At 43.3% G+C, this 14,420-nt stretch overlaps 1 protein-coding gene and 1 long non-coding RNA gene across 2 annotated transcripts; both read right to left on the bottom strand.

Annotated features, from left to right (window-relative positions):
- Nucleotides 1-342: 342 nt before the first annotated feature.
- Nucleotides 343-833, bottom strand: LOC123128936 (uncharacterized). Its single transcript, XR_006463506.1, has 3 exons — nucleotides 680-833; nucleotides 516-594; nucleotides 343-442 (listed from the first exon to the last, which is right to left on the bottom strand). It is a non-coding gene; the product is annotated as an uncharacterized lncRNA (long non-coding RNA).
- A 991-nt stretch (nucleotides 834-1,824) lies between these two features.
- LOC123128935 (transcriptional corepressor LEUNIG_HOMOLOG) lies at nucleotides 1,825-12,587 on the bottom strand. The gene is made up of 18 exons (XM_044549056.1): nucleotides 12,313-12,587; nucleotides 12,172-12,204; nucleotides 11,960-12,057; nucleotides 10,047-10,156; nucleotides 9,654-9,949; nucleotides 9,465-9,540; nucleotides 9,268-9,379; nucleotides 8,719-8,768; nucleotides 8,351-8,653; nucleotides 8,138-8,242; nucleotides 5,118-5,333; nucleotides 4,879-5,017; nucleotides 4,704-4,813; nucleotides 4,446-4,595; nucleotides 3,401-3,556; nucleotides 3,168-3,284; nucleotides 2,766-2,963; nucleotides 1,825-2,338 (listed from the first exon to the last, which is right to left on the bottom strand). The coding sequence occupies exons 2-18, from the start codon at nucleotides 12,201-12,203 to the stop codon at nucleotides 2,195-2,197; spliced, it is 2,412 nt and encodes an 803-aa protein (XP_044404991.1). The 5' UTR covers nucleotide 12,204; nucleotides 12,313-12,587; the 3' UTR covers nucleotides 1,825-2,194.
- Nucleotides 12,588-14,420: the final 1,833 nt, after the last annotated feature.

Raw genomic sequence — 14,420 nt, 5'->3', positions numbered from 1 at the left:
CAGGTTTTATTCACAAATTTGAACCAAAATTTTGAACTTCCAGAAAGCTAAGCATAACTTACATCTGTAGCATTCCATAGCTTAATTGTTTTGTCAAAAGCAGATGTTTCCATCTGTGTAGAGGTAGGTCTGAAACAGACATCAGTGATAAGGTAAGCATTCTCTTCTGGTAAATGATGTGTCTGGAAAGTGTCCATGTTCCAAACTACAGCCTGGGAACAAAAATCGAATGAGGCACCATATATACTCATGAACACCAAAGGTGCAGAAGTTTCAATCTTATAAGAGAAAAAAGGTTCACACAGCATGGCAGTTACTCTTACTCGTACCTTGTTTTCATGTCCAGCACTTGCCAAGATCTTGCCATCGGAAGAGAAGTTGCAGCAGACTAACTTCCTGCTGCTTGCTGGTCGCCAGCAGTTAACCTCACTGAAGGTGAAAACTAAGCGAAAAAGGGCGAGTTACATACACGATGGTGTTGGCAAAATACTGGAGAACATCAGAAACACTACTACCATTTGAAGCCGCCGGATCAGGCTCTGACAGGCTTATTTTAAGTTGAGTAAAAATGCCCTTTACATCTTCGAGATCATCCTGGTAGACACAAGAATCACCTTACATATCTTTCCCACGTATAATGGCCGTAAGTTACATCGAGCAAAGCGTGAGAGTGAGCTACCGTTTGATTTGAAGAGGATGCGAGTCCAGTTCCATCCACCATACATCATTGAATTTCTTGGAACATGGCGCATATTGTCAGCCATTTCAGAGTCCTTCAGGTGTATCTGTGGAGATAATAAGAAATTAAACATAGGTACATAGTGCCAAGCAAATATTCCCTCCCACGACGCTTATTTTGAAAAGGAGGGAGTATATAATAACTTTGGGTACATCAGAAAGAAGCTGATTTCAAGCCTGATTACTAGGGATATTAGTTGCAGTAGCCACGGACGCCGACGAGCCCCGCCCCGACCGCGCACCGGAGGTGGATCCGAAAGGACAGGTCTCCGGCAGCGAGGAGGAGGAAGAAGAAAGGACGGAGCCGGCGGGGCGAGCTGGTGTGGTGTGAGTCAGTGAGAGGGACGAGGCCGTCGGGCTGATGGTTGTTAATTAATTAAGGATAATCCTGCTTTCCCCTTATAACCACCGACGGCCGCTCGACGTTTTGGCTGGTTTGCCTTTGGCGTGCTGTGGGATCATGACTTCACTTTCTCCGTCTCGGTGTATAGGACGGGCGTGTAGTTTTAGATCATCAATTTAATTAACTAAATAGGTGTTATATGTCATAAATAGCATGTCATTGGATTCATATGCGGATGTAGTTTCTGTGCATATATTTTCCATCACATACAATACATAATTAGCTAGCTAAATTGTCAACCTAGTACTCCTATACACCCACATGGACATTTTTTATTTATTTTTGCAGAAGATCAAACAATATGTTCATCACAAACTAAAATAAGTCACGGAACACAATCAAAATTAAGTTGTGGAATACCTCAAAAATAGTTGTTGAACACGATCAAACGAACATCATATGCATGTGACATTGCAAAAAAAGTACTGACTCCCTCCGGAAAAGAAAGGCCAAATTGCGAAACAAATATTAGTCCATTTCCTCATTGCTAAAACCGACTTATAAATAATTCCTTCTGAAGCTGTAACATAACACTATCCCTTTTAGTGATTAAATTATCAGCTTGACATCTCAACCTGACGGATTGCACACTTCAAAACCTGACAAACTGGAGCATGCATACCAATAGTTGCTAGCAGCAGCGTGCCAATTTTATGCAGAAGATCAAACACGAACAGCAGCAGTAACTCAGAACTAACTTACCATATACTGTTGCTCGCAAGACCCACAGATTTCACAACCAACCGACAGAGGCTAATTGCAATGAGTCCTTCCAGTTAAGCACCGGAATGTTACATTTCTTCTTTCCTGTCTTTACGCTACATACACACCACCTATCAAGATACATACAGTTCCTTCCGCAGGCTCGCCGCAATCAGCCCTAAACAGCTCGACCGCGGCGGGCAACCAGCCAAGCTACTCTTTCCTTATTCGCCTTGATGGAGGTACAACACAATCGACAACAACTCATTCTATGCCTCGACTGATGGAATATCAATTTATCTGGAGAAGAAGAAAAACTATCTAGGCGCATCGGCTTTATTATTATTATTGTTACTTCCACAACTTGACGGAGTTGTCATGGCTCGCAGAAGCCACCATACCGGTTACCGGTGATTGTGCCAACGACGCAATCAGACCATCGTGAGCCGGCACCGTCATGCTTTGGTTCTTTACCATGTTCCATAGCTCCAAGGACTGCACCGACAAAAATGCCGACGATAAATTTTAGTGAGTATAAAACACAAAACAGTCACATCAGAGTTTGAGTAGCATATGGCTAAATACTCCCTCTGTAAACTAATACTCCCTCCGTCCCAAAATTCTTGTCTCAGATTTGTCTAGATACGGATGTATCTAACACTAAAACATAACTAGATACATCCGTATTTAGACAAATCTAAGACAAGAATTTTAGGACGGAGGGAGTATTAGTTTACAGAGGGAGTAGGAAATTACTAGCAATCTTATGTTAGAGTAATTCCTTGTCAGCCGAGAAGAACGAAAATGACTAAAGATGTTCATTGGCAAAAATAATACAAGGGTGCACACTTCACAAAACCATTAGACATAATCCTAACGCAGAATATTAAAATTTAAAACTCAATGGAAGAGCAAGTACTACCTGGTAGCCTCCAATCACCAAGAGATTGGTATAACTTGGGTGGAACACACAAGAATGGAACTTATTTCCATTTGAGCTGACCTCATGAATGCACTCTCCTGATGATACTGACCACACCTTAACTAGATCCTGGCTGACAGACGCAAGGTACTCCCCAGTGTTGTCCCAGCACACTGACTGCACGTCTGTGTTATGGCCCTGAGATTATAATCAACACTTAAGTTTCATGATTACTTGGTACAATCTGATTGATTACAAGCACAGCCACATTAAAAAAACTCCCAATGACGAGGGATTTGGAATGTGCATTTGCGGAGGCAATAACAGAAAACATTGCAGATAAACTTCTCATGAAAGAGATGAAACAGTGCAACATCGATGCGTTTGTGTTGAAAAACAGACCTGCAGGGTGTACTTTTTGGTATGTGTTTCAACATCAAATATGGAGACAACACTTTCACTAGCAGCTGCGAGAAACTGTCCGGTGCTAGGTTGGAAACGAATTTGAGCAGTACCACCCTGTCCAAAAAACAGTAGTCAGACTTACAAAAAGACAGATTATTCAATCGTATATTTTTTGTTCATTATATAAGTTATTAAGAAGATTTTCAGGGGACCTAAAGAAGAGTACCAACCTTTATGACACGAATACAGGAATGCTGAGTCACGTTCCAGTATCGGATTTCACCATTGCCATCACAAGAGCACAAAAGTTCCGTCTTCTTTGGATGAAAATCTAGTGACGTAACACTATAATTATGCCCGGTGAATGTATGCTGCGAGAATGCAGGCTGCCAAACAAGAAATTCAAGTTTCAGGCAATATACAAAATGCAAACATATGTACATACAGCTAGTTCAAAATTCAGGGGTCTGATGGTAGCACACTTAAACAATCATCACATAGTGGATGCATTCACCTCCGATAGTACATTTGTATTATGCTCTAATTTATTTTCACAATTGTCATGTCTCGTATTATAATCTGAGTAACGAATTATACAGATAACTGAAATAACTTCCACCACCGTTTCCCATACTCTAGTAGTAAGCATAGATCAGTACTTAGACACACTGTGCTTGAGCATATTGTGGCTTATGTTGCTATACAAGGCAATGAGGCATAGCAAAACAGCACCCCTGAGCAATAGTTTGTCAGCATACCATGGAGTGCAATATTGGGCAACATTTGGCGAAACTCACTGGAAATCGGATTTTGGTAGTAAAAAATTAAACTGGACAAACTTCTTCTGTTTTCTTGAATGGTTTCTAAAAAGGAAAAGCACAAACTATGCCAAACACATGAGCAGCTTGGTGCTGTTGCTTGTTTGTTGTATCGCTTGGTCAGGAATCCCATGACCGTATCTGCCTAGCCTTGTTTTCTAAAAGAAACACTGAAATGTTGGTATCACAGCTTAAAAGCGTGAAAATAGAACATGCCTTGCATGAGAGTCGAACACGGTATCTACTGGTTGTGTGTGGGGGGTCTTGCCACTAGGCTAGCTGCATTGAATAGATACCTACCAGTATGGTTGGATCCCGTTCATACGAAAAAATTAGAACAACTTTTGAGTTTGATTCACAAAATTCGAACCAAAATTTATGAATTTCCAGAAAACTCAGTCTTGTTCTAACAGATATTTTTTGCTGGCACATACATAAACTGATAAGCGTAACTTACATCTGCAATGTTCCATAGTTTAACTGTTCTGTCAAAAGATGAAGTTGCCAGCTGTGTAGAGTTAGGTCTGAAACGGACATCAGTGATAATGAGACTATGCTCTTCTGGTAAATACTGTGTCTGGAAAGTCTCCATATTCCAAAGTACAGCCTGAGAGAACAAAAATCAAGTAAGGAAGCACACCCATAAACACCAAAGGCAAGCAGGTTCCACTCTTCATAGAAAAAGGCTCATTTATAGCATGGCAGTTACTCGTACCTTTTTTTCATGTCCAGCACTTGCCAAGATCTTGCCGTCAGAAGAAAAATTGCAGCAGACTATCTTGCTGTTGCTTGTTCGCCAACAGTTAACCTCACTGAATGTAAAACCTAAACAAAAAAGGGTATGTTATGTATGTGATGTTTGCAAATACTAAAAACATCATAAGTGCTACCTTTTGAAGCAGGTGGATTAGGTTCTGTTGGGCTTTTAAGTGCAGCAAAAATATCCCTTGCATCTCCCTCGTCATTGGACAAGAAAGATTCAACATTGTCATCCAATGAGCCAACATCACCAAAAGGTTCAAGATCATCCTGTTACATAAAACAATAACCTTACATATCTAACTGGCATAGAATGGCTGTAAGACAAATCCAGCACAACATATTAGATGAGAAAAGGTAAATGAGCTACCATTTGATTTGAAGAGGATGCGAGCCCAGTTCCATCCGCACCATACATCATTAAATTTTTTGGAACATGGCGCATATTGCCAGCTACTGCAAGCCCTTCAGGTGTATGTGTGGATGGAGTTGACGGTGGAGAGTTGGCTGAAGGGCCCACCGTATTTCCTGTTCCAGTACTATTTGCTGGGCCTGACGATGTAGCTTGCTTTCTTTTTCTGTTGTTCTGGAGATAAACAATTAAACATAGTTACATAACACCAAGCAGATATAATATAAGATAACCATGACTACATCACAAAGAAGCAAATTTAAGCATTCAGATATCTTTTCATGGAAAATCAGTCCACTAGTCAGCATTAATTAGTTCAAATAGCTGAAACAAAAAAATACAAGGAAAATACATTTGAGGTTAACAACATGTTGAGCACATGAAATGTTATGGATATGGATACTTGGGATGTTAATTGCAGTAGCCGCCAGTTAGTTCGAAATAGTAGGACAAAATCTCTACTCTCTACTTTTTCTACTCCTATAAAAATCTGAGTTGGTGATGATGGTGTGCCTGCCATCTTTCAACAGTAGCCGTCAGATCTAGATCTGACGCATACAAAGCAAACTGCTGCAGTTTTGCAAAAAGATGCCCGACACTTGTTTTCATATTTACAAACAACTCCTTGTCTCTCACAATCAGCCCTATCTCTTCCCCAGCACATCCAGAAGGCCACGGAACAATCTGTTGTGATGGCCGCTGCCGGCGCCATCCACCCCCAATCTTGCTGTTCCATGCAATGCACGGGCATCTTACTAGTTTTTTTTTCCTATAAAAGACTCAGTTGGTGATGATGGTGTGCAGGGCCGGCCCTGGGGTATGGCCGATGGGGCGACGGCCCAGGGCCCAGGCGGAGGGGGGCCCATGATGTAGTATGTATGTATACTATAGCCCAGCAAAAAATATGTAATTGTTTTTACAAAAGAAACCAAACGAGATGGCCAGATGGGCTTGCCCCATGACTCCATGAGATAACTAGAGATCGTCGATTAGCGAAGCGTCACGCTCGCCATCAGTGCACGGCTGCCTTCTCGTTTTCCTTCGTCAGTTCTTCTCGTCGGTTCATCTGTCTAATCGTCTTCCCCCTCTCGTCTGCCGCCGCTGGCTATCGTCGCTGCGCGCGCCGCGGCCGCACGGCAGTCCGGCAGCCTGGCCATCCGGCATCCGGGAAGGCCGCAAGTACGCTACTTGGCCGACTGCAAGTCTGCAACGCCGTGAGCACACCACAGAATCAGTATGTATCCATGATCCATCCATGTTCCTGATGACCTGATCCATGCTCCCAACCCCAATTTAACAATTTCATTTGTATATTTTATTCATTATTTGGTATGTGCATATTCGAGTATTATTCAACTACTCATCCATGTACGTCTAGGATTCCAATCGTCTGATATTTTAATTGAGAAGGGACCTATTAGACTACCAGATCTGGAGTTCAAGAAGGACGCCATTGGTAGACACTTTTCATATGTTTTTTACTGCAGAAAGTATGGTGTGTTTGTTGACAGAAAGTGGTTATGTACTGCATTGAGAAGCGAAAATTCGAATCTGAGCCCGAGCTCATCTGCACCTGCGCTCACGAAAAAAATCAAAATAAATACTAGAAAAGTTCAAAAAATTCCAAAAAAAATTGGGTGGTAGACAATTTGATGCGTGAGGTACGCTCCAATTTTCAAAACATTTGGACTTCTGTGCAGCTCTCAGCAAAAAAGATAAATCAGAGGTCTGTAAAAATGTGTACTGTTCATATACTGTTCTGGTTTGATTTGTATTTTTTGCTGAAAGCTGCACAGAAGTCCAAATGTTTTGAAAATTGGAGCGTACCTCACGCATCAAATTGTCTACCACCCTAATTTTTTTTTGGATTTTTTTGAATTTTTCCGAATTTTTTCCGAATTTTTTTTTGACCAGGTGCAGATGCACCCGGGCACCGAAACGCCGCCTCATTGAGAAGGATATCTTGTGCAATGTTGATCTTAATTGTGCCATTAATGACTTTGCATCAAGAAACGCCTGAAGAAACGTTTTCTGAAACACTGAAGTATTATTGTTGTCGATGAAGTCAGTCGAAAATTTTGGTTCTTACTTAAGGTAATCATGTCATGTTAGTTTCATTTTGCTATCTATTTAGTATTATTGTTTTCGATGGAGTTAGTTCGAATTTGGTTATTATTATTGTAGATGGAGTCAGTCGAATTATTATAATCAAATTTTAAACTAAAGGTGTGTGGTTGAAAGTTACTCTTAACACACACATGCATATATATATTTCCTCAGGACATAGGGGCCCATGTCACTGAGTTCGCCTATGGCCTCCCGAAACACAGGGCCGGCCCTGATGGTGTGTCTGCCATCCTGTCATTTCTGACCATCAGATCTGCATCTAACGACTGTGAGGTAAGTTGTGGCATTTTTGCAACAATACCCCACTTCTCTGCTCCAATTTGCAGAAAACCCCTTAGTATCTTGAAACCAACCACATCCCTTCCTCACCTCATCAAAACAGCCCAAGGAATATATTTTGAGTGAAACGTAATAAATTTTTAGTGATACATATATACCAAAACTAGAGTGTTTTTCTTTCAAGTTTGTGGACATGAATTATTCTACTTTGGATCCGTTGCAATGCACTGGCACGTTGCTCGTAAAGAAACAAAATCGAAGGTCAATAACTTGTTAGGAAATCACCCCACACATGTGCGCCCAAAAGAGGAGGACGGGGGATGGGGTGGGGGTGGGGAGAGGGGGAGCGGAGACAAACATGAAATTTGAAACTTTTAATGCCATGAAGTTTACTTAGATTTGTTTCAATGGAATAACTAAGTCGACAAATTCCATAGTCATCTCCATATAGATTTTTCGTGATTGTACTCCCTCCAGGCATTATTTCCAAGAGAACTATTCCCAAGGAAACCAACAAAGAAAAACAATACTGTGCCAAGTGTCTTTTCCTGGGTTGGGCATGATGTCAATACCTGTTGCATTTGCTGCTGATTTAGCTGCTGCTGTTGCTGGTTCTGCTGCTGCTGTTGCTGCTGCTGAAGATGTTCCTGTGATTGCTGAGAAGATGTTTGCTGCATCTGGATAACTTTCCGCCATAGTTAGATTCCAGCAGTATACAGCTAAATAAAATAACCTCTTAAGACCAAACTCCATGTAAGGAATAGAAACTTCCAGAATAGACAAACCTTCATGAGATATTCTTGGTCTGCTCTAATTTTTGGTGAACTTGATTGCATTGGGGAACTAATGCAGCCATCAGTCCCAGCAGGTTGTCCGTCTTTACCATTCATGCCACCCCTGGTCAATGTCGTAAATCTGCGGGGGTCCATATCCCCATAATTAGTTGAGTTGTTAAGGTTCCCTTGTACTTGAGCCTGTGCTAAGAGTTGCTGTTGCTGTTGTGGTGACATAAGTTGGAACTGTGACTGTGTTGAAAGAAATGGCTTCTGCATTTGGGCACCTATATTTGGCCGAAGTTGGTCTATTCCCTGTAAGATGGTAATTAGATTCAAGAACATAGTATATGGAGGCAATAAATATTTGTAGAACTTACAGTTAATGGCCAGCCCTTCAAGGGTAGACCACTCACTCCTTGGTTCAGTCCTGTTGACAGGAAAAGACACCTCACCACAAAAGCAGAATGAACAAAACGAGAGAGCGATAATTTTCATCTTGAGAACATTTGCTAAGTAATATATCACGTTATATCCAGGAGATAGTCCCACCGACTAAAAAACCTCAGAAAAACAAATTTAGTATGGCTTCTATATTCATTAGCCTCTAATTTTATAAAGCTATTGCACAAATTTACTCATGCTACACAAAGATAAAAGGAAAGTTAAATTAAGAGGGTTATTGGAAGTCCATCTACGCCATCATACAATAAGCGTAATAGGTTACCTATCATTCAAAATGGTGTTTATCAGGATAGAAACAAGAGATGGTAACGATGCACTTTGAAGCATAAAAATTGCATAAGCTTTCATCTAGAAATTTGGTTCCCGCAATTCTATGACAAAAAGACAGGAAAGACAGCAAGTTCGACACAGCAATGCATTTCTTGCCAATTGCTGACTCTAAAAAGGAAATCAAGGAAAGCTACCTGCACCACCTAATCCAGGTTTTTGCTGAATTATTCCCTGTCCGTATAAGGAAGATGGATCCATGGGCATAGATCTTTGGGCTACACCCATGTTGCCTTCACTCTTAATGTCCTGTTAGAAATCAGAGTATTCATTTCAGTGACTAATGGAAGAAACTGTGAACTAAAATAAAACAAGAAGGGGTGCTGTAACCCACAATTGTTTGTTGATTCCGAGCCTGAATCTGTTGCAGCGTAGTAGATACATTTCCAGGATTTCCAGGAACTAATTGCCTGTTTCCAAAAAAAAATGTTTTAGTGAGAATAACAATAACACACAAATACATAATATGTCTTCTCTTTTTGAAAAATCTATCAAAAAATTGGGCTGAGATCTGGAGGATCACCCTGTATGGTTTGTTGCAGCCGACTTAAGAAGAGCCATCCTACTAGCATCGATAAGCTGCGATCCTTCGGAGTCCATTGGATGAGGGTGCTTCAAGCGCTCTTCGTACATCTTAGCAGCTAAAACACTAGCTGTCGATGGCCCCAGAATGGCATCGGAGTTTAGGCCATTTATTGGACCGTTAAGCGAAGGGTGGCCTGAATTAGTTCGCTGCATTTGAGCATGCCTTTGTTGGATGAGTTGTAATTGTTGCATCTGCATCTGCTGCTGGTGCTCTCTCGCTTTTATTTGTTGTGCCTGTATTCAAAGAAATATAGATGGCGTAAGGATGTCCTATCAAAATATGAACTCATGCATGGTGAGTGACTACGCAAATTGGCAATTCCCAATCTACCTCTAGGTAAGCTGCTGCAACCTCCGAATGTTTCTCATTTGTCCTTGCAATAAATATATCCCAAAAGACAGACCACCACTCAAAGAGAAAGCCCCCAGGAGCATCAATTGCTGCATGACAAGTCAAAATTAACCACAGTGGTATTTGGATGAGTCTCCTCTACATCTATAAAATAATAATAATAATAATAACAACAACAATATAATTAATAAAATGAATGACTACCACATGCATAAGGTGTTGGAAGGTATTAAAACGGCATACAGGGTACTAAAACAGCAACTGTTTCTGTTTCACACCATTTCCTAAGGATATGACTAAAATGGCAATATTCTGTTTCACACCATTTCCTAAGGATATGAGTTCAATTCCCATGTATGGCATTGTGTGCCTGTCCAGTATGCTCATGTTACTAATTTTACCTTGCATGTGTGGTGCTGTTTTCCACTCTAGTTCTCTTTCCAGAGTGCCACTAGCCATGCGGTAGATAGGCGCCTTTAGGATACATTGATTACTACTGTTCATATCATGATATAAACTAATGTAGATTCTAGAAGCTGTGCGCAACCAATTCTGCTATACAACTACAGTACCATTCAAAATAGGTATGCACCCCATGGCAATGAAACTCTAAACCGTTATTACTTGAGAAACTAACAGGTCAAACTGTACATTCTTAATTTCTATTTATAGGTTGTTTACTTCTTTAGTAGCATTCAGTAGAAGCATGACTGACATGTGACAACTCTCAACAGCTTGTGAAAAGGTGCATCGTCAACTCATCTATATAATATATCTGAAGAACTCACACGTATAATTAACCCTACTAGACATAGTAAATCTATCTGAATCTTCAGCCCAATTTAAGCAAAGCAGAACACATTGACATGATCCAAATCATCACTATGAGAAATAACAGCGAATTGACAACTAGGCAGTAGCCTAGTGCCAAGGTTCACAGTGGTGCACCCTGCGTCCAGAGTTCAAATCCCGTCCGGAACGAATTTCTGACGCCTCACTCGGGTGGGCTTCTTCTATAAAAATATGTCCAGGGTGCTAGTGCCCATGGATCTCTTTTTTTTTGGAAATAACAGCCATCAAGAAACTCATTACTGTATGGTAATGCTATCCCTAGATAATTCACATTTGCTGTATGAACAAGACCACAAAAGATCCATTCAGTTCTGCCTTGCATGCATGCACAGCACAGCACAGCACGTCCATACAATACATTCATGTACTCCCAACAAAAGACGCTAACAGCCAAGTAACTGAAATACTCCCAACAAACCAGATCAACACGAGCGCAGGTATAATAAATTGTAGCCTTTTTTTTTTGCGGGGAATAAATTGTAGCCTTGATCAAGTAAGATGAGTAAAAGCATGCAAACAACATCCAGAGCACAAATGCACCACAATTACCGCTGTCCTTGCAATAATGACAGTTACTGAAGACTATTTGCACAGTTCAGGGGATGACTCCCGCAAAAGCTACACCCAACTAGACCTCAAAGGTCTCAAACCTCTCTAGAAATTTGAAAATGTCCCACCTCATTTAGTCCCAACTCTCATAATTCCACCCTGTGTCCCCAGCAACCGTGCCGAATTTTCCCCCAAAACTCTGCAAAGCCACCTTCAAGGCCTTGAACTCCCTGCCCTGATTTGGCACAGAACTGCCCGCTGGGTCAATTAAGACGAGGGATTCACAGCTCTGCTTTGCTAGCACGAACCCACCATTACACTCGAATTCCCAGAGCAACCTAAGCTGAGAACAATGGGAAAGTGGCAAACCACTCCACATTCCGAATTCCCGTCCCCACCTACAGACGCGCACTCCTCACAAACCAACCTAACCCCAGAAAAACAGCGCAGGGACTCAGACAGCTAAGCGGCAGCTGGGGATGGATGCTCACCAACTGGGTCAGCAGCGACCTTGCCCTCCGCCATGAACGCCTTGGCGGTCGTCTGCAGGTTCCGCTTGAGCAAGTAGTCGTAGATATACACATCGAGCCTGCACCACCACCACCACCCCCAGCAAAAAATTAGCCAAAAGCAGAGCAGCGAAAAACCCATACCATCCCCAAACAACACATCGAGCGAGGGAGGAAGGCAGCAGCTCGCTCACATCTTATCCGCTTCCCAATTGCTCTGCGCCATTCTGCAGCCACGAGGACAAAAAACAGGCCAAAACAGCGGAAATCAGTCGGGGAGGCGGCCGAATCGGGCGCGAATTCGCGGGGAACGAAGGGATCAGAGGCCACATTACCGGCTGGGGGCGGTCCCGCGGCCCGGGGCCCCGGAAATCCCGCGGAAATCGAGCGAGGGGGCGGCCGGCGGGAGCGCCGGGAATGCTCGATCGGCCGCGGCGCGCTGGCGGGGAGGCGCGCCGAATTCGGGCGGGCGGGTGCGGGCGCGCGCCCCGAGCGCTGGCGAGCGGGCGGGCGAGCGAGCTCCTGGGTGGCTGGGTTCGGGTAGCACCACCGCCTCGGAGGAAGAGAGGAGTAGAGTAGATGGGACAGGGGAGGGAGACAGGGGGGGAGGAGAGAGATGAGGGAGGGGTGTGGGGGTGGGGGTGGGGTTTGATCCGCGGCTCGGAATCGTGAGCCGGGTTCAGGAAGGTTCGGATGACAGGCGGGCGCCGCAGTGCTTTTTGCAGAACCGCGCCCCAGGAACCTGCTATTTTGGTAGAGTGGCATTCTAGTCTGGCTTGCTGCCAGTGGTAGAAGTAGAACACTAGGATATTATGACAAAAAATGGTTGTTGGAAGAAGAATGTGTCAAACAACCTCAAGACTATTTCTGTCCTACGGATCCCAGGAAATATTTTGATATATGGTTGCTTATTTATACGTGTAATATTCGCATTTAGTCGACGATGACATCGAGACTGAGGTGGGAGAGACGTGGGTGCGCTTGCCGGCGTCGCGCACCAGTGCGTCTCAATAAATATTTTGATGTAAGGCTAGTGCATCCTAGGAAAACATTTAATATGTGGCTGCTTATTTATACGTGAAATATCCACATTTATGTCGAGCCATGCAGTGTCACCTCCAGGCTATCTGATCAGATCATGAGATGGATGTGCACTCCATCGTCTCGGGGCAAGATGAAATTGAGGCTGGCATAGGAGACCTGGGAGCATTTCCCGTCGCGCGCAAGTGCATTGTAGATTTTTTTTATATGTGGCTGCTTATTTATATGCGGTATATTCGCATTTACGCCGAGGCATGCGATGTTACCTTTGGACTTCTGATCGGATCATGAGTTCAATGTGCACCCCACCGTCCCAGGTCACGACAACATCGAGTTTGACGTAGGAGGTGTGGGGGCGTTTGCCGGCGGCAGTGTATCAAAAGAAATATTATGATATGTTCATGCTTATTTATACGCGAGATATTCGCATTTACTCCGAGGCATGCGACGTTGCCTTAACGTTGTTTCACCGGATAATGAGTCGGAGGTGCACTTCACCGCCCCCAGGTCACGACAACATCGAGTCTGACCTAGGATACGTGGGGGCGTTTAGCAACACTGCGCGGCGGTGTATCAAAAGAAATACTATGATATGTTCATGCTTATTTATACGCGAGATATTCGCATTTACTCCGAGGCATGCAACATTGCCTTAACGTTGTTTCACCGGATAATGAGTCGGATGTGCACTTCACCGCCCCCGGCTCACGACAACATCAAGGCTGGCATAGAAGATATGGGAGCGTTCACCGGCACCGTGTGCTAGTGTCAAAAGAAATTTTTGTTGTTCAAAAAAAAATAAAAAATGATACTTTTTTTGCGAAATACGGTGTTGCTTATTTGTATACAAAATATTCGCATTTACGTCGAGGCATGTGAGGCTACATTCAGTCTATCTGATCAGATCGTTAGTTAGATGTACACTCCACCACCCCCAGGTCACGACAAACATCGTGTTTACGGGGCGCCGCGCCCCGGTGTATCAAGAAATATTTTGATTTGTTGTTGCTAATTTATACACAAAATATCCATATTTAGGTCAAGGCATGCGACGTTAGCCTCTAACCGCGAAAATAAGAAGACTAACTAGAGGAGTGCATGCCAAAGTTAAAATATACTCTACAAGTATACTGAAAGACCTCGTTTTTTACGCACAAAGCCCCTCCACGCCCGTGCTGGCAATACGCATGGAAACACAGGGACCGCGAGGCGAATCCGTCCGACTAGACTCGGAGCCGAGGCGGTAGGCTCGGAGGCGTGGGGATTGGAGCACTCGATTAGGCTCGGATTACTATGGCGCTCCCGGTGCGCCGCGCCGAACACCAAACACCAGACCCAGCCAGCCCAGCGCGAGCAAATGATGGGGCGGGGCGAGCCACTGGACCCTCGCGCTGTCTGCTGT

The sequence above is a fragment of the Triticum aestivum genome, chromosome 6A, assembly GCF_018294505.1.
Source record: "Triticum aestivum cultivar Chinese Spring chromosome 6A, IWGSC CS RefSeq v2.1, whole genome shotgun sequence".
Classification (NCBI taxonomy): Eukaryota; Viridiplantae; Streptophyta; class Magnoliopsida; order Poales; family Poaceae; genus Triticum; species Triticum aestivum.
The sequence above is the reverse complement of the archived record's forward strand: the minus strand, read 5'-3'. Positions and strand labels throughout refer to the sequence as shown.